Below are 24,000 nucleotides of genomic sequence, written 5' to 3'. Positions count from 1 at the left end.
ATAATGTCGTGAGACTCGAGTGTATTGATATTTTCTTACACTCCCGGTTAATAGGCACATCATATACCCGAATGGAATGTGTGCACACCGCTTTTTCATAATACGGGACCTTTAAAACGTTTCATCACAAAACGGTAACGGTAAACTATAAAAATGAAATAAAAACGACCGCATATACGCATTCATGAATAAGAAACCGCTTGACTGTGACGGCCTGCCCTTTTGTCTAGTCCTGTCTGTTCTCTCCACACCGAGAAAATCCAGAGCGTTCATTTAACTCGAATAGGGTCCATTTGGGTCCATACGCACACTCTCTGCGTTAAATTAACGCTCGGGACTTGACAGTGTAACCCGTTCCTCTTTTTTTTTAATTCCCCCCTCTCAATGCCACTGGTCTGTCTGTATCTATCTGTCGTCCCATACCTCAGTCGCTCTATTTTTCTGCTTCACTCCAATCGGTCTCAATCCAATCTGCCTCAGTTCATTTCCCTCAGGGGGTCCCAGCAGCCAGGGAGCCAACACAAAGACCCATGCAGGGCCAGCCAGCCCCTGTTGCACCCAGCCACTGCCTTCTGCTAGAGTCGGTCCACAATGATAAAAGACTCTTCTCTCCCCTTTGCTTCTGCCCGTCTCTCTCTCTGTCTCTCTGTCTCTCTCTCTCTCTCTCTCTCTCTCTCTCTCTCTCTCTCTCTCTCTCTTCTTGCATCGCTTGTTTGCACACTCCCTTCCTTTCTCTCCCTCAGTCCAACTCTCTCTCTCTATCTCTCTCTCTCTCTCTCTCCCTTTCTCTTCTTGCCTTGCTTGTTCGCTCGCTCGCTCCCTTTCTCTCCCTTAGTCCAATTCCCCTCTCTGTTTGTGCTTGTTTAGAGGCGAGTAAACCTTGCTTAGAGAGTGAGGGACTCTCACTCTCTCTCCCCCGGGGGGGGCCCCCTGGGGGAGTGTAGCCAGGGCATGACCAGAGAATCGGGGGGCCACAAATTAGCGCACCGGGGCGGGCGGGCGGCCGGCCTCATGCGGTCACTCCCGATTCACTGGTGCGGACGAGTTGCCGTCAAAAGCCTCCCAGTCAACCAGTGGGATTCACTGTTTACAACCAACAGTATGTTCTGAAGTTGTCTTTCTCCCGGCCACGCCACACACCAAGCTAATGCATAAAAAGCTAATGCTTTTGGCCCTGATTTAGCTCGGCAAAATGTGAATCAGCAAACGTCCTGCGCGTTTAGGCGAGGAGGTGAAAAGCAAACGAGTGCTGGAGGCCAGCCTCCAGGCTCCCCCCCCCACACACACACACACACAGTCATGTGGTGCTTGAAACGGTCGTTATTCATGTCCTTCCGGAACGCCCTCACTCAGTAGACAACAGGTGATACAAATCAACTAATGCAAACGTTTATGTCAGCTAAATGCCCCTCGCTAACAATGATGTCACTCCAACCCCCCCCCCCGATCAATACTTTCATTCAGCTGAGGCGTCGCCGATAAAAGATAGGCTGATCGATACGCAAAGGCTCTTATTTCTCCCGAGGACGGCTTAGGCCGAAGCGCCCGTCATTAGAACAGAAGTGACGCTGCCGCTTAACCCATTGAGACCTGAAGCCGATTCTGCACGTCTCCTAAATCTCAACAGTATTCTGAAAAACGTATGTTTCTATATCAGTGGTGCTCAATCTTTTTCATGTCAAGGACCCCCAGAATTATATGTATTTGACCGCGGACCCCTATCAAAATATTTTGTTCCAGGGACCCCCAGAAGCAAAGATTTGAGTTAAAAATGTTCGCTTTAAAAATATATATATTCAAAGATTTGCACACATTTTCACGATTTTTCAAAAATAGCAGATCTACAAGCTCGTAGCGCGGCACTCGGTGCCGCGCTATGAGCTTGTAGATCTGCTATTTTTGAATAGCCCAAAGTGTAAAATAATGCTTTTTAGCTCAAATCAAAAAACGACACAGTTCCAGGTCTCAATGGGTTAAGCTAAGGTGCCTATATCAGCTTCCATCTCGTTGTATTTTCCAGTGTATTGACAAAATGTCATTCCGCCTTGGGTTTTGGGGCGTGCTGTTGGGGGGAAGGCGACCGCTAATAGATAGCTGTCTAAATCTTCAGACACGCCGTACCGTATCTGTTTAGCCACTGTCTGGTGAATCGCCTCGAGGTCACAGTCTGAGAGATGACGAGGCGAGATGTGTGCAAAAAACGGTCACTCGAGGGACGGTTTTACTTTGAGTTTACTTTAAAAAGAAAATGCTTAAACCCTATATCCTCATACCGTGCAGCGAATAGCGAAAAATAGCTGATCTACAAGCTCACACGGCGTTCCATCCCGGGCACATTGTGAGCATTATATAGATCGGCTATCTTCACTGTTCGTTGCCAAACAGGACGGCGGGTTGGAAAGTGGCTATAACGGACTGGACGGACAGTGACGAATGGCTTAAAATAAAAAAAGGATAAAAAAAGAAACACGGTGTGCGTTGGTGAGGTGCCAGGATACTGCCTCATGCCCTCTGGACAGGACATAGAAGATGTATTTAACTCAGAGTGTAATAGCATTCATATGGTACGGGGAAGATAATAGCCAAGCAGAAAGTGAAAGTTAATGGTACGCTAAGCTCCATGCTACTGTAAACTCTTCCCATATGCCAGTGGAAAGTCTGACGAATCCATTACGCTTTACAGTTCAATAAGATCTGATAGGCAAACAGCCCTCTTCATCCTTACTCTCTCTTCTCTCTCTCTTCTCTCTCTCTCTCTCTCTCTCTCTCTCTCTCTCTCTCTCTCTCTCTCTCTCTCTCTCTCTCTCTCTCTCTCTCCCTCCCACTGTCCCTCTTTCTGTCCGTTACGGCTGTGGGGCCGGAAAATCACCCTCTTCTGATGTTTGTCTTTCTTTGCAGATTAAAAGTCAGATCTAAACGTCCCCCCGCCTCCCCCAGCCCCCACTCCACCTTATCGGCCCCCTCAAACCCTCACCCATTTGCTTCCACTTTATGGCCCCTCGTCAGATTTTAATCGACATGTGTGTCGTGTGAGGTGCTGTAGAAGAGGCGGGGGAGATTGGGTGGGGTGGGGGGAGGGGAGGGAGGTGTAGTAGCGCGGTGGTCGTCCTTATCATGCAATTTTAACCGCTCGACGTCTGTCACCGGTTTTGCCGCGGCATTAGGAGACAATCACGCGGCTATCTTTCATGATAATCATACAAGTGCTCTTCCTTTTCTCTCCCCTCCTGGCGTTGGCCCCGGCAAGGGTACGTGTACACGCACAACCGTGATTGATTCGGGCAATTTGTTGGGCTGATTACGAGCGTCGTGAAAAAAGCCCCGACATCAGCGCCCTCCTAGCTCCTAGCTGAGACTGCTTCACTCTGCCCCCCCCCCCAATACCCCCTCTACCCCCGTTCAGTGGGGGGAAGTAACCGAGTACATTTACTTCATTAATACAAGTTATGTGCTTGGGTCAAATATTGGGGGTACTTTTTACTTTACTTGAGGGTTTAAATGTTCCACTACCAATTATTTGACAGCTTTGGTTGTCAAATAGTAGTTATAGTAGTCAGAATATTGGTAGTAAGTAGCATTTTTATATATATTTTTTTGTATCTGCCAAGTTACTTTGCAGATTTAGATTATTCTTTTTTAGATTATTAATACAAAACATGCATTTGCCATACAATTCAGCCCTACGTTATACTTTTTCCTCTTCAAAAATATGCAATTTTGAAAATAAAAATAAATTGTGAAATGGGATAATCTGCATAACGAGTACTTTTACTTTTGCTTTTGCTACTTGAATACAGGACTTTTGCTCGTAACAGTAGAGTATTTCTAAATCGTGGTATTGCTACTTTTTCTTAAGTAAAAAAAAGAAATCTGAGTACTTCTTCTAACCACTGCCCCCGTTGCACACTGTCTCCGCCACCATGCAACCACATCTCCCTGCAGTATTTCATGTCTCTCTCTCTCTCTCTCTCTCTCTCTCGCTCTCGCTCTCGCTCTCTCTCTCGCTCTCTCTCTCTCAAAATAGCAGATATACAAGCTCATAGCGCAGCACCGAGTGCCGCGCTATGAGCTTGTAGATCTGCTATTTTTGAAAAATATTGAAAACATATTGAAAGAATATTGAAAAAATATTGAAAAAATCTCTCTCTCTCTCTCTCTCTCTCTCTCTCTCTCTCTCTCTCTCTCTCTGTCTCTCGGTCAGCAGAACCATAACAGTGAGTTGATAGATGTTGGTGCATGTAACCTCCAAGGTCGTTCAGGGAGAGGCTTTCTCTCTCTCTTTGCTGAAGAGGGCACTTCTGTCCTGTTTGTTCCTATAAAATGTTTCCTACACGCACGCCCGTGCGCGCATGCATGTAGGTGTGTGTGTGTGTGTGTGTGTGTGTGTTGTGCTCAACGTTTTTCCCAAGTGTCTAACCTGCTCTCTCTCCACTCAGCCCTCGGCGCCTCCACCGACTTTTGGGACGAGACTCGGTCTGGTAAACGCTGGCAACCGTTTTACCCCCCCCCCCCCCCCCTCCAAAGTTTTCTTCCTTCCTTCTCTCCCTCCTTCCTTCCTTATTTCCCCACCATATATGTCCACAACGATCCACTCCACCACCACACCACCACCACCCCCCACCCACTGCCACTGTCACATCCACAGTCCACAAACTCCTGCCCCCCCCAATCCCTCCACCCCCACCCCCACCCAATGACCGCAGCAGTAGTAGCGTAGGGTACCTTTGTTGCTAAATGCTAAGCTAAGATGCTAACAATGCTAATAGCGTTAGCATGCAAGGTATACCCTACACTACTACTCACGGCAAACCGGTCAAAACCCGACGGTTCGGCGATGACCGACACTAACAACCTCCCCTCCTCCACCCCCCCCCTTTGTCAACCACACAACAACAAACAAACAAAACACGTCCCATCACCACTAACAACCCGAGAGACTGGCACTGCCGCCCCTGTGTTGAGGTTGTTGTGGGTGGCGGGTATAGGCTGAGGAACGCCCTGTGTGTGTGTGTGTACTGTAGTACCAGCCATGACCATTCTTAACGTTCTTTAACATTTCATTCCTTTTCCCGTCCTCTCGCAGCGACCATGAGGTTCAGCGGGTTCCTGCATCTGGACCAGGTGGAGGGCCAGGAGGTCTTCTACACGCCGGAGATGGAGGACCCCAAGTCGGAGCTCTTCGGAGAGACGGCCCGCAGCATCGAGAGCGCCGTGAGTAATAATAATAATAATAATAATAATAATAAACTTTATTTATATAGCACCTTTCGTGACATAAATGCAGCGCAAAGTGCTTTACAGAACAAAACAAAGAAAAAAAAATGTATAAAATACACAATAAAAAACAGTGGCAAAAAACAGTGGCATAAAATGAATGGCTAAAACAATAGCCATTCATTTAGTAGTACCGTAGGAGACGACGGCGGTTATATAGGGGGGGGGGGTGGGGGCGGTGTTGCCAGATTCTGTGAGAGAAACAAGCAACCAGGTCTAGGACAACCAGCCCAAAAGAAGCGACTATGGGCCACACGAGCACTTTAACATATACATCAGCTATTTGAAAATAGCAGATCTACAAGCTCACAACGCGTCGCGATGCGACGCGTTGTGAGCTTGTAGATCTGCTATTTTCAAATGAAATCTTGCGGGGTAATTATAATAAGCAGATCTGGCAACTCTGATGTAGTCTTAAACCACTTTGAATCAGACGTCCCTACTTTTGGAATGTCGTTAATAGAGGAAAATGATCAAAAGCTATCAAAGATGAACGTGAAAATGGGCTGATTTACTGTACACACACTCACAACGCATGTTGTGTGAGCGTGTAGACCCCCCCACCCCGTCCTCCCCCCACCCGTATCCCGCTATTTTCATCTTTTCAAGCATATAGAATAGGGCTTGAGTGGTTAATAGAATTTCCCCAAGCGTTTTGTACCGTTGAAAATACAGGTTGGAGAATGCTTCATTTAACTTGAGTGTAAAAATGGAGTCCACTTTGGGGTCCACTTTCAGAATCAAGTGAACACTCTGGATTTTGCTGTGTGTGTGTGTGTGTGTGTGTGTGTGTGTGTGTGTGTGTGTGTGTGTGTGACAAAGAGACTTGAGACACTTCATATTAGCCGTGACCACTTCCAACAGCTACTGGCTTGTGGGTGGCGTGATTTATCACTAGTCTTTTCAGAATCAGCTTGTATTGTCAAATCACAGGTATGTGTGTGACTCCTATGTGTGAAGAAGTGGGTGAAATTCTTCTGAAACGTTTGTGCACGCTCACTACTTTGACAAAGTTGGCCCAGCACTCCAAGGGTACTCAAAGTCGATTGGAGAGATCATGCCAAACTATCAGCAACATCTTTCATCAGCGTTTCATCAGCAACTTCACTGGTTTACTGACTTGCTGATTTAGATGTCAGCTTTACCAAAATACTGCCCAAAAAAGTACATGCCCTGAGGCACCTGCGATAAAATTGGCATGATTATTCAAATAAAGTGTGTTCTAGGCAGAGCATGAGAAACACAAAAAAACGGATTCTCCCCCATGCTAGTGTCATACAGTTGAAAAGAGCTCGAGCACTTAAAGTTCTTTTAGGATCTCTTATTTAACCCATTAAGACCTGGAACGCATCTGTGTCTCTTTAGATTTCTTTGGCTATTCAAAAATAGCAGATATACAAGCTCATAGCGCGGCACCGAGTGCCGCGCTACGAGCTTGTAGATCTGCTATTTTTGGAAAAATATTGAGGGAAAAAATGATTTTTTTTTTTCAAAATTTCAAAATTTTCAAAAAACCTCAGGTCTTAATGGGTTAATAATACATCACACTTATATAGCGCTTTTCATAGTACCCAAAGTCGCTTTACAAAACAAATAAAAAATAAACAACTTTATTAAGAGAGAATTATTTAAAAGGCAAAAAATTGAGCATGGAGAAAAACATACGCTAAGACCAAAAGGCAGAAAGGGAGATTTGATTTAAGTTAGGCGGGGAAAGCGAGTCTGAAAAGATAGGCTTTGAACAAGTTTTATTTGAACACATTTATTTATTAAATGTAGTGAGTAATTATCATGCTGAGGGAAACGTTCCTTGAAGCTGGGTCTTTTAATAAATAAAAGATCCAAAAAGGACTTTTAAGTGAGTGCTTGTTATGTCCCCATCTAGGGGAAAAAGGGATGTTATTAATAACTTAAGATAATGACATGAATTAAAGACACACACAAAGTCATAAATGACGCACGGAGCAACTCAAATAAGCATAATCATCCTAAACCTAAGCTTGAGTTTTAAACACTAACCTGACAAACACAAAATAAAGCTACAACAAAGCTTATTCTCTACTATAATTTAATCTAACCAAAATATGATGCAAAAATCTGGCTTCGGTGGCCCAGTGATTCACATTACAAGAGCACTATGTAGACTCAAAACATACCAATACAGGGACCAAAACAAAGTGCATGTGTGGGTGGACAGCATTACCGCAAATGCTGCCGGACACAACGCACAAGAGGGGGTCGGGGTGTGCTGAAACCATCGCACCCCGAAACGACAGGTTGACAATTGATTGCATGAAACAATCACCTGTGCATCCAGTCTCAATGTTGGTAAACACATAATTGGTCTATGAAGTAGAGCTCCTCCAACCAATCACTGGACGCAGTGGTGATTGGCAGTCAGCAATCAGGAAATGCTCAGCACCGGGAAGTGAACACTCACACACAATCCCATACATACACTGACATAAACCCACACACACACACACACACACACACACTGACACACAACTCCACTGCGCATACTCGCACACGTAACAGCGCCGGTGATCTTTTGAAATTACTTGATTATTTTCAGAGCCCTGCACCAATAACCCATTAAGACCTGGAACATTGTCATTTTTAGATTTCTTTGGCTATTCAAAAATAGCAGATATACAAGCTCATAGCGCAGCACCGAGTGCCGCGCTATGAGCTTGTAGATCTGCTATTTTCGAACATTTGTGAAAATGTGTGAAAACCTTTGAATACATATATTTTTTTAAGCGTTAGGATTTAGGAAAAAAAACGTTTGAATCGGCCTCAGGTCTTAATGGGATAAGAGAACTACCAACAGAGACGAGTGCCCGCATTCTCTTTTTCTGGTATTGAACAGTTCCAGGCACTGAACTGTAAAGTTGCGTTACGCTGCCACCGGGGTTTTTCGAATGACCCATACAGTGCCAGTGTCACATCGGAAGCAAGACGGAAAATTAGCTACGCCGAGCGTGTATTGTTCTGATATATTAGCAAACGCCGGGCACCGTTGTGAAGATATCAGTCACACCAATTTGGCTCCTGACGGCGTCAATCCCCATTTTGTTGGTCGCGGCCGAGTGCTTCCTGAGCTAATCAGGTTCCGACGTGTTCAGGGTTTTTAACGTTTCCTCCAAACTTAGTTGTCTGTGCTCTGAGGAGAGTGTATCTTTTGTCAGCCCAAGGCCTAACTCTGCTGATTAGAGGGAAATTGGGAGGTTTGCGTGTGTGTGCGCGTGTGTGTGTGTGTGTGTCTGTCTGTCTGCGTGTGTGCGCACACACACACACAAAGGTATGTGTGCACGCTCCACACAACACGCCTCCACCAGCTGCCGAAACGGTGTCACTTGCCCCCACCGGGACCTAATCTACTGCAACTTTTGTGTGTGTGTGTGTGTGTGTGTGTGTGTGTGTGTGTGTGTGTGTGTGTGTGTGTGTGTGTGTGTGTGTGTGTGTGTGTGTGTGTACCGCATGTGATTATTAGTGCTCCTCGCTGGTGTCTCGCAGAAGCCGGATGTGTCACTTGATAGCAACACAAAATCCTGCACCTCCTCCTAACACACACACACACACACACACACACACACACACACACACACACACACACACACACACACACACACACACACACACACACACACACACACACACACACACACACACACAGTCTACTGTGGAACCCTTTCTTCCCGTGTGTGCTAGTCTGTAACAATGTGTAAATAAGAAGTGAAGAGACAAGAAGGAGAAAAACACTGTGTGTGTGAGAGAGAGAGAGAGAGGGAGAGAGAGCTGGAGATGAACAGAACAGAGAGAGGAAGAGCTGAGAAGGACAGAAGGGATAGTGTGGTGCTGTAGGTGTTTCTAGGTCACCGCTCCGTTGGGGACAAAGTGAAAGCCTTGGCTTTTGAAGGCTTGGTTTTTTGTTTTGAGCTCACCTCACAACACCGCCTTGCCCCAGTCCAGCTACACACACACACACACACACACACACACACACACACACACACACACACACACACACACACACACACACACACACACACACACACACACACACACACCTTTTACAGTCCCTGCCCCCTCCAAACCCACAGCCACCAGCCCTGTAAGGTTGGAGAGGTAAGAGGCCCTTCATTGAACATCAGTGACTTGACGGCCCCCCCAGAGCACTTGAGTCAACCACATGAACCCCATGGAGACCCTACTTAGGGCATGTCATCACAGCCTCACAAGCTCTCAACAAGCGCTCAAAATGTCGCGTCAAATAGCGAAAAATTAGCCAAAGCTTACAGCTTGTAGCTTGTAGATCAGCTATTTCCGCTGTTAGTTGTACGACAAAGTATTTAGGCCTTAAGTGATTAAAGGGAGTGAGTAGGGGCCGGCCGGGGGGGGGGCCCTTGAAACGAGGAGCCGCGTGCGTGCACGTGGCTGTCGTTGCGTGCACGCGTGCTTTATTGTTCATCTACAAACGCGCAAAGAAGTCGCGATACGTACGCGTAACAGATTACACACACGCGCTCACACACTCACACATATTGATAGGAAAGATGTGTTCAATTCATTATGGACCTCATTTGGCTTTCTCGCAGTCACACACACACACACACACACACACACACACTGCAGTGCAGCACGGCGGGTGCATCCGAAGCAGAAGCAATCAGGAGCACATGTCGGGGTGGCATGACATTTACCATGGTGCCTTGCAAAAACTTGTTCCTATAATTAACCCGTTCAGATCGGGAACGCATCTGTGTAACCACTTTATCCATTATTTTATACTTTGGCTATTCAAAAACTGTGATTTTTGAGAAATCGTGAACATTTGTGCAAATATTTGAATATAAATACATCATTTTGAGGGTCTTTGACAGGAAAACGTTTGAGCACTACTGATATTAAAGCAACACACGTTTCTCAGAAAACTTTTAGGATTTAGAAGACATCTGTATAGAATCCCCCAGAAGCAAAGATTTGAATCACAAATATTTGCTTTAAAATGTATATATATACAGTCAAAGATTTGCAAAAATGTTTTTTCAAAAATAGCAGATCTACAAGCTCGTAGCGCGGCACTCGGTGCCGCGCTACGAGCTTGTAGATCTGCTATTTTTGAATAGCCAAAGAAATCTTTACAACGACACAGACGCGTTGCCCGGATTCAATGGGTTAATGCCCGGGCTGCAGTTAAATGTCAATTTGTGCACTTCGCATCCAATAGGTTTGTTTTTGCGCGGCGCGCGGCCCAATTTGACAGAGCATCTTTCTCCCTGGGAGAGATTACTGTACGGCCTTCTGAAATTGGACTAGCCAGTATCATTGCATAGAGCTCATTACTAGCCTCATTTATCATCTGTTCTCCTGCTATTTTTTCTCTCTTTCTCTCTCTCTCTCTCTCTCTTTCTCTCGGTGTGTGTGTGCACTTTTATTACTATGCCAAATAAATGTCCCCTCAAGTATAGAATTTGAGAGATAGGCCATTTTCCCTGGTCCTCACGAGACAAATTGTTGTTTTACGGTTAAGTGATTCAGGTTGGGGTTATAGGGTTATGATCAAGCCTTTAGGTTCGGTTTTGGGGTCAGGGTTGGTGTTGCCAGGGTTGCCAGTGTCGCGCGGCGAAAACACAGATCTACAAGCTTTCTTTTATCGGCTTTAGGGTTAGGGATAGAAATGGCAAATGTGCAAAGAAGGCATTCATAATATTGCCGTCCTAAAATGTCCTCGCAAGTTTAGTAATACGAATGTGGGTGTGTTTGTCTCTCTGTCTCTCTCTCTCTCTCTCTCTCTCTCTCTCTCTCTCTCTTTCAGCTCAACGAGTTATTCAGGAAGTCCGAGGTGCAGAAAGACTTCATGAGCGTCCGCGTCCGCAACCTGGCGCCCAGCAACTCCATCCTGGCGTTTGTGGAGGCCCATTTCAAACCAGGTGAGAAGCGTTTTAAGAGGAGAGGAACAGCTTTTAGAGTGGCTATAATGAAAAAAGAAAGACATTAGCTAGTACAGTAATAAGTTAAGTTTGGGGAACCAAATTACCATAAGTGTCACTTTGAAGTGTTTAAGCCATTAAGACCGGGAACGCATCTGTGTCATTTTTAGATTTCTTTAGGCTATTCAAAAATAGCAGCTATACAAGCTCATAGCGCGGCACCGAGTGCCGCGCTATGAGCTTGTAGATCTGCTATTTTTGTAAAATTGTGAAAATTTGTGCAAATCTTTGAATATATATATATTTTTTAAAGCGTTAGGATTTAGAAAACATTTTTTTTAATCGGGCTCAGGTCTTAATGGGTTAAGTGGGTTTTTTTGGGGGGCGGGGGGTTGTTTTGCATCGTCAGTCAGCAGTATTGTTTTTAATTATCTCATAATCGTGCAAAGGCATTTTGCTCGATTTCCTTTTTTTCCAATTACATTTCTTTTCTGTGACAATTGACTTGGCGTGAAAGGGGAAAAAACAGGGAAAACATCATCATGTTTTCTCGCCGTGTCTTCAGAGAGGTGTTTGTTATTCGTGGGAGCAAACCAAGCTTCCATATGAAGCCCCTTGTCCCTTCACCTCACTGTGTGCTGGGAGGGCTTTCTGTCGTATATCTTTCTCCGCCGTGGTGCGTTTGGACGCCTCTCACCTCCCTGGGGGAACACATGTACCTCATAAACCCCCCCCCACCACCAGTGGTGGGAAGTAGTTAAGTACATTTACTCAAATACTGTTATTATTATTATTACTACTTACTGTAGATATTTTTGGGCTTATTCGAAAATAGCTGATCTACAGGCTCAACGTGTTGTTGTGATGAGCTTGTAGAAATGTGTGAAATGAGCCATTCTTCATAATGAGTACTTTTACTTTATGTTCATTTTGATGGCAACACTTTTCTACTTTCACTCAGGTAAAATGTTTTAAATTCTGAGAATTTTACTTAGTATCTGAGTATTTCTGCGTTGTGGCGTCGCTACTTTTACTCAAGTAAAACATCCGAGTATTCCTCCACCGCTGCACCTTTTTTACGAGCATCGTTCAGCGTCCTTCATGCAGGGAGAGAGAGAGAGAGAGAGAGAGAGAGAGAGAGAGAGAGAGAGAGAGAGAGAGAGAGAGAGAGAGAGAGAGAGAGAGAGAGAGAGAGAGAGAGAGAGAGAGAGAGAGAGAGAGAGAGAGAGAGAGAGAGAGAGAGAGAGAGAGAGAGAGAGAGAGAGAGAGAGAGAGACTGGATCAGGTAAAAAAGCACAAAGTCAGACAGACAGGTGCTGTTAAGAGTCTCTCCTCTGTGGCCAGTAAAGCAGACCATCTGCGCTGAGCGTTATGAGGACAATTCATCTGAAAAAAAAGAGGCGGGTGGAGGACATGCGAGCCCCCCTGGGGGGACCCTGGGCTCGTCACATCACACACGGCTCCCTCATGTATAACACTGTTGAGATGTTACGACAAAGGGGAGGGAGGGGAGAGCCGGGCACCTTTCTTCCATCTTACACTACCAAATCATTCATTTATACTCCTGGGGTGGGGGGAAGGGGGGGGGGGGGGGGGGGGGGTATAAGTATGGACCTGTTAGGGATAAATTAGCACTTGTGCTGCATCCATTTAAAGCAGTGATTCTCTATCTTTTTCATTTAAAGGACCCCCACAGGTTGATATGCGTTTAATAGGCCTTTGATCTAGGTTACAATTATTATATATTTGTTTTATCTCTGGGACCCCAAGCTGCACTCCTCAGTGGTAATGTAACTGTGAGTTTGTACACAATGGAACCAAAATGGTCCTGTATTTGGTTCCATTTGTACACACTCAAGAGTTACAGATCTGTAAGGGTCCATTTGGTGCCTAACTATCAGTCATTTAAATGGGGGCTTCCTGAATTCCCCTCAGGAACCCATGAGGGTCTCCGCCGGACCCCCACGTTGAGAACCATTTAACCCATTCATGTCATTTTAGATTTTATCATTATTTTATACTTTGGGCTATTCAAAAATAGCAGATATACAAGCTCATGGCGCGGCACCGAGTGTCGTGCTATGAGCTTGTAGATCTGCTATTTAAAAAAATAAAATCTTTGCTTCTGGTTTTTAGAATTTAGTTCTGGGGGTCCCTGGAACAAAATATTTTGAGATGGGGGTCCGTGGCCAAATACATATCATTTTCGGTGGTCCTTGACATGAAAAAGTTTGAGTACCACTGATTTTATAGCAATTATTTTGTTTGTTGCAGAAACCTGTTAGGATTTAGAAGACAGTAGTATGCGTACCCGGATTGAATGGGTTAATACAAATAAAAAGATTGATGGCGAGTGGTCCTTGGTGGGGGGGTCCAGAGCAGGAACTCATGGTAAGCTGTGGTCCTGCTTTTTGTTCCAGATACCAGGAACCAGGTGGAGGACATTGAAGGAGCGCTGCTGAAGCAACTGAAGGCGTCAAAGGACAGCGGCATCGCCGTCAAGAAGCCTGAGGAGGACAATATTAGCTTCACAAACAACGGTAACACAGGGTGGAGCGCCACCTACTGCTGGGAATTGTGTTGGGGCTTAGTTAATAAAGTGTTTTTTTAAGTTATTCATGAGACGTTTTATCAAACATTTTATGGCTGGGGGGGGGCGTGTCCAAAGTTTTGTCATAGGGGGCCATATTTGAAAATATGAAAATACCGTCGGGGCTGACTGCACCTCCTGTTATACTATAGGGGTTCCAAAGTTGGGGTCGCGACCCCACTTGGGGTTGCGGGACACTGACGGTGGGGTCGCAAAATTATTTTAGGTAAAAAAATAAATAAATAAAAAATCATTTTTTTTTTACATAATGTATTTCAATCTAAAAATGATTAAAAATAGTACATTTTATCCATCTCATAAGGTACTGTAAATGTGATTGATTGAATTCTATATCAACAAGATTATTAACAGTACAAGTAGTAGGCCTACAGTCAACAGTCATACTAAAATACATTACAAAGTTTATGTGCATAAATTACCTCCACGGTTAGGTGGGGTCGCGAGTCAATGGCCGCGATATTTTGGGGTCGCGGGCTGAAAAGTTTGGGTGCCCATGTACTATACCTTTTGGACCGTAACAAAGTCACATAAAAATGCATTGTGTTACAACCAATTTTATTTAACTACAGCGCAATATCTCATTTGTGCCGTGAACAAAAACAAAAACAATTCATCCTGTTTGTTTGTTTTCAGCCTTTTACACATGCACCGCATTGTTATTATATTTACAGTCCATTAAACAGTGTAGCCAAATGTAACCAGGTGTGTTTTTCTCTTGTTCTCTCTCTCTCTCTCTCTCCCTCTCTCAAAATAGCAGATATACAAGCTCATAGCGCGGCACCGAGTGCCGCGCTACAAGCTTGTAGATCTGCTATTTTTGAAAAATCTTGAACATTTGTGCAAATCTATGTATGTACTTCTGGAGGGCCCTGGAACAAAATATTTTTCAGATGGGGGTCCGCGACCAAATACATATCATTTTGGGTGGTCCTTGACATGAAAAAGTTTGAGAACCACTGAAATTATAGCGACATACGTTTTGTTTTTCAGAAAACAGTTGGAATTTAGAAGACATTTGTAGATGCGTTCCTGGATTGAATGGGTTAATTTACGAAAAGAAACTCCAAAAGTTACCACGAAATGTAATGTTTTCTCTTGTTCTCTCTCTCTCTCTCTCTCTCTCTCCAGGCCTCTCCACCGTCCCGTACTTCACCACCACGACCACCACCACGGCGTCTGTCACCACGCAGACCGCAGCCACCACCACCACCACCACCACCACCGCCGCCGCTCGCGCCACGGCCACCTCCTCCCCGTACGTGACACGCCGCCCGGCGCCCGGCACCACCCGCCGCCTACACCCCGGCGGCAGGCGGACCACCACGACGGCCTCGCCCCCCGTGACCACGCCGCTCCCCACCACCACCACCCCCCTGCCGCCGACCACCACCACCAGGGCCGCCTCGGCCTCCACCGTCAGGACCCACAACAACAATAAGCCCGGCAATAAGCCGCCCCCCTCCCCGAGACCGTGCGACTCGCACCCGTGCCTCCACGGGGGCACGTGCGAGGACAGCGAAGGCGACTTCAGCTGCAACTGCCCGGCAGGGCGCGGGGGCTCCGTGTGCGAGAAAGGTGAGTTAGGGATGATTAGTGATTTGTTTTCGTAAAAGAAATGTAAAAAGCTAAACCGCGTTTTTAGAATAAACTCAATTAGATTTTCGCAATTCGTGTGACACATAAAACAAGAAATGATGACGCAGTCATATTAATATTATGTTCCGCACGGAACCAAATGGACCCCGTGGTCCTGTACCCTTTCGCATGGAGTAGCAAATCGCTGTTGGAGGCGGCGCTGTGTGTGTGTGTGTGTGTGTGTGGGGAGTCAAGTCAATAGTTTGTTTGGTGGCGACGACAACACGTTTTTTTCTTTTTTTAATAGTTTGTTTGGTGGCAAAGACCACACTTTTTCTTTTGTTCTGGGCTACTATGATCCCATAGCATGGGAGGACGCCCGTCGTTCAGAGTATGGGGAAGCCTAGGGGGAAGTCTCCCCATTGGCTTAAAGGCTTGAAGGACAGCCAATGATGAAAAGGTCGCTAGAAAGTTTTTAGAAAGTGTTGAGTAGTTGATCAGTCTCAAGCAACCTGGTAAAAAAAAAAAAGAATTGCAATAACAAAATGCTTCTCGATAATTTGATTAATTGAAAAAGTAATCGAAAGTATAACTGCTAATGTACTGTAAAATCATGGATAGTTGCAGCCACAAAAAGTGGTTTCCCATCCCACCCAGTCCGCCAAATCCAGGAGGTCACCCTCAGTCCCTTTGCTACCGCGCTTCGTTCACTTTTTCTTTTGATAATGACCCCGAATCTCATCTCTTCTCTTTTATTCAAAAGCAGCGAATCCTCTCACTTCTCCTCTCACTTACCCGAACTCATTCCGAACTCGAGATGTTCTAATCTACAGTGGGACTCGCCCCGCCGCGTCGTCTCCAACTTTGAATTGATTTCCTGGAAGAAACTTGTGAAGAGGCTTTAGATGTGTTTGACCCAGACGCGGTCTTCTTCTCCCTCGCCCAAACTCAACCCAGAAAAACACACACATCAGAGAGACTCACACAGACTCCACAAAGCACAAACACCTCCAAATTGAACCAGCGCCTCTGAGCCATTTGCATAACAGTCAGTCACTGGCAGGCAGAAACCTTGTATCTCCATGTTTCAACTTTCAACAGAAAAGATGGTGAAGTCTGTCTGTGGGTTTTATGAATATTGAACCAATTTAACCCATTAAGACCTGGAACGCATCTGTGTCATTTTTTGATTTGAGCTGAAAAGCATTATTTTACACTTTGGCTATTCAAAAATAGCAGATCTACAAGCTCGTAGCGCGGCACCGAGTGCCGCGCTACGAGCTTGTAGATCTGCTATTTTTGAAAAATCGTGAAAATGTGTGCAAATCTTTGAATATATATATTGTTTTAAAGCGAACATTTATAACTCAAATCTTTGCTTCTGGGGGGTCCCTGGAACAACATATTTTGAGATGGGGGTCCGCGGCCAAATACATATAATTTTGGGGGTCCTTGACATGAAGAAGTTTGAGAACCACTGATATAGAAACATACGTTTTTTCAGAAAACTGGTCTTAATGGGTTAAAGTATTCACAAGGGGCTTGGGACTTAAATAATAACTACATAGGATCCATGGGAACACTAGGTTCATCATCAGTACATGCAAGGTTTCCACCCGACAGGGATAGACGCATCATCCATTCAACATTACTGTATAAGAGCCCATAAATCAGCTTGGGCGCTATGGGAGATCTCTTCAGACCGTCTGCCTCTTATTTCTTTGTTGTTGTTTTTTTTGGGTCTCTTTTTCTCTCTCTGTCTCTCACTCTCTTTCTGTCTTTTTGGTCCATCTCTCACCACTCCTGAGTTTTGGGACATGGAACGGTCTCTCACAGCTGCATCTTAAGATAATTGACACTAATTGCCTTGATGGGGGATTAGCTGGTGAGAATCAGTATGTGTTTAGCGTTAGAGTGGCTAAATGAAATATCGGGCGTGGCGCACAGCCAGCCCTCCCCGAGATCAATCAAGTCATTAAAAAGCGAAGGGGAACTCATCAGCGACCCATTCTACCCCTCTGAGAGAAACAGCGGCGGGAGAAAGTACTCCCATTCTGTACTTGAGTAACAAGTAGCAATGCCACAGCGTAAAAATACTCTTATACAAGTAATAGGCATGTCTTCAAAAATGTTGTTGAGTAAAAGTACAAAAGTATTGGCTTAAAAAATATACTTAAAGTACCAAAGTACAAGTATGAAACTTTTTCAGAAATAGCTGATTGAATATCCAAAGTATTAAATAGGGCTTAAGGGGTTGTTTATTTTGTAAGGATAATCTGAATCTGCAAAATCAACTAGTTACTAAATCTGTCAAATCATTGTATTGTTGTATATTTGCTTCTGAGATATAGTGGAGTAGAAGTATAATGTATAAAAAACTGACACTGTAGTAGGATCATGTCGGGCGTTAATTTACGAAAAAAAACACAAAACGTAACAATAAGGAGATAAGAGGTTTCTGCCACGAAATGTACTTAGTTTACTTTCCACCGCTGCTCATCAGCATTCTATTCTCCTCTCTGAGCGGAGAGGACGCACACAGAGACAGACTGACACCGAGAGGCGGACAGAAACACAGCCTGCGCGCTGACAATGAAACAGCCCAAGAGAGAAAATGGATGATAATGATCATAATTGTTGACTGGCTGGGAAAAAAATGAAAATGGTTTGTGTGCGTGTGTGTGTGTGTGTGTGTGTGTGTGTGTGTGTGTGTGTGTGTGTGTGTGTGTGTGTGTGTGTGTGTGTGTGTGTGTGTGTGTGTGTGTGTGTGTGTGTGTGTGTGTGCGCATGATGTGTGGTGGTGCTTGTACAGTTATGCATACTAAGGGTGCAACAGTTAATCGTTTTTAACTGATTTAAAAGAAATGTCGATAATTTTATAAAATAGCCGATTAATAATCAATCCCTATATTTTGGGAATGTCATTATAGGCTAAAAAGTTTCAACATTTCCTTTTTTTGTGGAAAATAGCAGATCTACAAGCTTGTGTCACATCATTATGCGTCGTGAGCTTGGCGGCTATTTTCACTATTTTTGTATGACACCCTATAGTATAAAATAACACTTGCTTAATTAGTTGATATATATATATATATATATATTTTAAACACGCAACTTGATAGAATAATAATAATAAGAAAATAATAATAATTAGTGCTGCAATGGATAGTTGCAGCAGCACTAATGCATTACCTCTGCACGGCCTGTTTGTCTATCAGTGAATAGCAAATAATCGCGCGGTAATACTGTGTCGATTCATCGGAACACATCAATGTGTGCAGCGTCGTTGACGTCAGTCTCTGTGCGTTTTTGTTTTTTTCAGTCATTAACTACTTCATCCCGTCGTTTGGCGGCAAGTCCTACCTGGCCTTCAACACCATGAAGGCCTACCACACGGCCCGCATCGCCATGGAGTTCAGAGCGTCCGAGATGACCGGCATCCTCCTCTACAACGGCCAGGAGGGCAAGAAGGACTTCCTCTCTCTGGCTCTCATCAACGGCAAAGTGGAACTCAGGTGAGCGTGCTGGCTAGCTGGCACCGATAGACTGCACCCAGCGTCCCTCTTGGATGGGTTTTTGGAGGGTTTGATTGAATGTTTTTTTATCTCAGCGCTCTGATGTGGTTTTCAAGTGCAGACACAACAAAAAACAGACTTGTTTCAGGATACTGTGTCAAAGTACATCAGGGTTACGATAGGCTCTGTGCACGGCAGCCATATTGGAAAGATATCGGGCCGCTCCATACTTCCTTCACAGGTGTTACCAATGATACTAATGAAGGCTCTGTTCCATTCTGCTCAAACAGAGTCAGGGTGATGATATTGTGCATGTTGGCTCACTGGAAACACTCTGCTACACCAGTGAGTCTCAAAGTGTGGTCCAGGGACCCTCATGGTTCCTTGAGGGGGGTTCCAAATGGCACCTTACGGGTGTGTAACTCTAAGGGTGTACAAATGGAACCAAATGGACCCTTACGGGTCCATTTGGTTCCATTTGTACACCCTCAGAGTTATGGGGGTGTGAAATTAAAAGGTTTGAGAACCACAGTGCTACAATGGAACAGAGCCTTCATTTACATCATTGGTAACACCTGTGAACAGCCATATTTCTTTCCAATATGGCTGCTGTGCATAGAGCCTATTGCCAAGGTGGCATTACAAATTGTACGTGTGTATTTCTTGAATTTCAATAGATACAGTGAACAGAGAGACCGCAAAGGCGGGAGAGAGGGGGATACCATGCATTAAAGACAACATAGCCTTATGTGGTATGCGCTCTTACTCAGTAAGGGGCAGCCCGCTTACAAATTGTATTGAAATACAAATAAGAATGCAGTGGACAAATGTAGAGATGTATTATAGCCGGTACACAATCTGCCTCGGGCAAATCCCCGGAGCCTTCCTTCTCCGTGTTAGGGCTTTGCTTTCATTCGGTCAGACTTATCATTTTTAATGCCCCCCCATAATCCAACCGTAGTTACACTAACGCAGATCGAAAATCTAAAGTAAATTGAAGGAGAACATTAGTCGGCAGTGCTTTAAATGAGGCACTGAGTCAATCCTAGGAGTGCCACGGTCAGATTACCTCCCACTGCTTTGCGGATCCTGGATGTGCGGGAGAAGAACTCATTACGCTCGGTAGGTAAATTGGTCTCAGCTCAATAATGGTGCGTGTGTGTGGGTGCACAGACACAAAGAAAAGCTCTTTTCAATGAAGATGTGGCCTTGCTATAACCAGCAGATAGAATGTTAATTCACAAAATTATATTAATAAGAGGACATGGTGGTGTGTTATGTCAAAACCTCACCTCCTGTCCCTGTCCTTCTCCACTCCGTTTGTCATGAAAAGAAAGAAACTACATTGCCCACTCTTTTTTTTATTATCAATATTAATAAGAGAGTTGGGTCCTTTTTTCTTTTCTTTATTGAACCAGGTAGTAGGAAAACATAGTGGGAGAGAGACATACGGTTGGAGAGCTGGGAGGGAGACAGTGTAGGAGAGCTGAGTGGCAGACAGACAGTAGGAGAGCTGAGTGGCAGACAGACAGTAGGAGAGCTGAGTGGCAGACAGACAGTAGGAGAGCTGAGTGGCAGACAGACAGTAGGAGAGCTGAGTGGCAGACAGACAGTAGGAGAGCTGAGTGGCAGACAGACAGTAGGAGAGCTGAGTGGCAGACAGACAGTAGGAGAGCTGAGTGGCAGACAGACAGTAGGAGAGCTGAGTGGCAGACAGACAGTAGGAGAGCTGAGTGGCAGACAGACAGTAGGAGAGCTGAGTGGCAGACAGACAGTAGGAGAGCTGAGTGGCAGACAGACAGTAGGAGAGCTGAGTGGCAGACAGACAGTAGGAGAGCTGAGTGGCAGACAGACAGTAGGAGAGCTGAGTGGCAGACAGGACAGTAGGAGAGCTGAGTGGCAGACAGACAGTAGGTCAGTTGAGTGGCAGACAGACGGTAGGATAAAATAAAAATAAACAAGGCATACCAAAGAGGGGGAAAAATTAAGAAAAAAATGAATATCATTCCGCTAATGGGCATGTGATTGCACCCTTAAGACCTGGAATGCCGCGCTATGAGCTTGTATATCTGCTATTTTTGAAAAATCATGAAAAAAAATAGATAAAAAAACAAAAACTGTTAGGATTTAGAAAACATTTTTAAGAATTGCCTCAGGTCTTAATGGGTTAATAACACCAAACAAATTGTATATATATATTTTTTCATACCCACAGGTTCAACACGGGTTCGGGTCCGGGCACGCTGGTCAGCACAGTTGCGGTCAAGCCGGGCCGCTGGCATCAGCTGGTGGTCAGTCGCATTCGGCGCACGGCGACGCTGAGCGTGGACAACGAGGCGCCCATCCACGGAGAGAGCCCCCGCCCCACCGGACGGACTCAACCTCGACACCCCCATGTTTGTCGGAGGAGTGACGGAGGACCTCGTGCAGGAGTAAGACTCTTCAGAAAAGTCTAAGGACATCTAGTACCCACATTTTTTTTTATGGGGGGGGGGGGGGGGGGGGGGGGGGATATCAGGGAACGTTCATGCTTAATGGTAGTGATCATAGCGAGAGAGAAATATGTTTTTCTCTTGTATTTCTAATGCATTGGTTCTCAAAGTGGTAACTCCCCAGGGGTCCTTGGGGAGGTACCAGAGGGTCCCCAGATTTTTTTTTGAAAGATCATGAGAATTTGTGCAAATCTTTGAATATATATATACTAGAGGGATGGGAGGGCCGCGAGTAGCCTGGCCCCGCACATTGGAGACAGAGACAGTAGGGCGTGTAGACGTTCATTGCAACAGCGGTGCTTGTTTCTCACACATGATTTGGCAACACCAGAGCCCATGATGGTCCGCTTGTTTTTCATTTATGTGGCAACACCCGGAGGCAAAAACGAAACCGAAACTTAACTTGTGCTAAAGGGTTTCCCTTCCGGTGTGGTCGCTACTGTGGCAAAATATTGTTGGACGATAATAATTATGCTCCGAAGAGGCAAATATATAGTGAGCAATGGAAAGTGGACAAAACAATGCGTAAATGTAGTGTGCACATTGTGGCTAGTGTTGTAGTGACATGTGATATGTTGTTGTCGTGTTGATACTGAAACAATGAAATGGCTTCAGGGGTGGCTTCAGCGGGGGACAGGAAGGGCAGACTTTTTCCAAATGTAATATAGGAATTTATTTTTTAAGCGAACATTTGTAACTCAAATCTTTGCTTCTGTTCTGGAGGGTCCCTGGAACTAAATATTTTGAGATGGGGGTCTGCGGCCAAATACATAATACTTTTGGGGGTCCATGACATGAAAAAGTTTGAGAACCACTGTTCTAATGGACTTCTTGTGTCTTCTGTCCAGTGTGAAGGAGAGGACCTCGGTGGGGACGGGCCTGGTGGGCTGCATCCGTCTGCTGGACATCAACAACCGCGTGTACAACCTGCAGGAGAGCCAGGGAGACGTCCTGTTCGGCAGCGGCGTGGGCGAATGTGGCAACAACCCCTGCATGCCCAACCCCTGCAAGAACGGAGCCTCCTGCCAGGTGAAGGAGGCCGAGATGTTCCACTGCAGTGTACCAGCAGCTTCTGGGGTGAGTTTTTACCTTAACCACTTGAACCCTAGCATCCCTTTTCTGAGGAGAACTCTATCCAAAAGTAGCAGATCTACAAGCTCACAACGCCTCGCGGCGCGAGGCGTTGTGAGCTTGTAGATCGGCTACTTTGGCAAAGACGTATATAGGTTGTAGAGGGAGAAAAAAAGAGCAGACCAAGTAAACAAAAAAAGTTTAAATCTCAAACACAATTTTATACAATATAGAGGGGGTCCTGATTCGTCTCTCTCTCTCAGCTAGGGGGTCTTGGCCTGAAAACGTTGAAGACCCCTGGCCTACAGTGTACACAAGCTCATGACGCATCGCGACCACGTTGTGAGCTTGTATATCTGCTGTTTCCGCTATTTTTGAGAATGTGTTTGAAGTCAAATAGAAAATGGTTATGTGTTTGTTTGGGTTTTATAAATATTGAACCAATGAAATGTATTTATTAAGAGTTTGCTAATATCAACACAGGTCAATTATTCCAATCAAAAAGAGCTTTAAAAAGTAGGCTCTTTTGCCAATAGTTTTCTTAACACAAAGAACAGAAACATTGATCTGAGCAGAGTGCCTAACTAATAATAATTAGAAGTAAAAGGAGCTAGATAAGGAGACGATGTTGTAAAGAAGGATAATTGAAATAAATACATTTAATATTAGGCTGAAGCCAGTTGATTATGTCTTCTAACATTTAGAGGTGATCATTTAACCCATTGATACCTGGAACGCATCTGTGTCACTTTAGATTTCATTGGCTATTCAAAAAATAGCAGATCTACAAGCTCATAGCGCGGCACCGAGTGCCGCGCTATGAGCTTGTAGATCTGCTATTTTTGAAAAATATTGAAAAAAAATATTTTAGATTTTTTTTCAAAAAACTGTTAGGATTTAGATTTTATTTTAAGGTTCGCCTCAGGTCTTAATGGGTTAAGTCCATCGTACATCGTGCAGTGATGAGTGACAAAAGGTCATCTAAATGCTGTGGTAAGTTTGAGTTGAGAGCCTAATTTCTTCCCAACACTGCATGTAAAGCAATTTCGAGATCAAGTTAGAACATTGATTCCACAGTTAACTTTAAGTAAGACGCAATGAATATGTGATTTGAATCTTAAGTTCATAACCAGGCCATTACAGAAAGATATTGCATGTACACAGCAGCCTCCAGGATTCTGCTGTGTAGGAGCTGTAACGACAGACACCGTCTTTGTTTCAACATCAAGTCGGCCCCAATGGAAACAAGCCATAGGCTTTCTTCGGTTTCAAAGCCTCTTAGCAGACCTTGTATTGATCTGCACTTCCCTGTGTTGTTGTTTTTTTGCAAACTGCTAATAAAGTATTCAATCAAGCAATCAATGAGACGAAAATGGAGTCAGAGCTCCACTGTGCTTACAACTCGGAGAGTTTAATACTCTGACCCATTCCTCCCAGTTCGATCTACAAGCCCACAAGCTTGTAGGTCGGCCTTTTTTGGCACGCTACACCGGCGCACAACTAAAGGCCAGTTCACTCCACCACGC

At 44.9% G+C, this 24,000-nt stretch overlaps 1 protein-coding gene across 1 annotated transcript in view; it reads left to right on the top strand.

The window, feature by feature from the left end:
* The window catches only part of agrn (agrin), a 376,705-nt gene that overhangs the window by 296,897 nt on the left and 55,808 nt on the right, over window positions 1-24,000 (top strand). The window contains 8 exon segments of the mRNA XM_084069276.1: window positions 11,096-11,210; window positions 13,631-13,750; window positions 14,950-15,396; window positions 18,719-18,911; window positions 21,127-21,280; window positions 21,282-21,343; window positions 22,252-22,456; window positions 22,462-22,480. Coding sequence (XP_083925402.1) covers window positions 11,096-11,210; window positions 13,631-13,750; window positions 14,950-15,396; window positions 18,719-18,911; window positions 21,127-21,280; window positions 21,282-21,343; window positions 22,252-22,456; window positions 22,462-22,480 — 1,315 coding nt within the window.

The sequence above is a fragment of the Gymnoscopelus microlampas genome, assembly GCF_963454915.1.
Source record: "Gymnoscopelus microlampas genome assembly, chromosome: 10".
Taxonomy (NCBI): Eukaryota; Metazoa; Chordata; class Actinopteri; order Myctophiformes; family Myctophidae; genus Gymnoscopelus; species Gymnoscopelus microlampas.
This window is presented reverse-complemented; position numbering and strand designations above follow the sequence as displayed.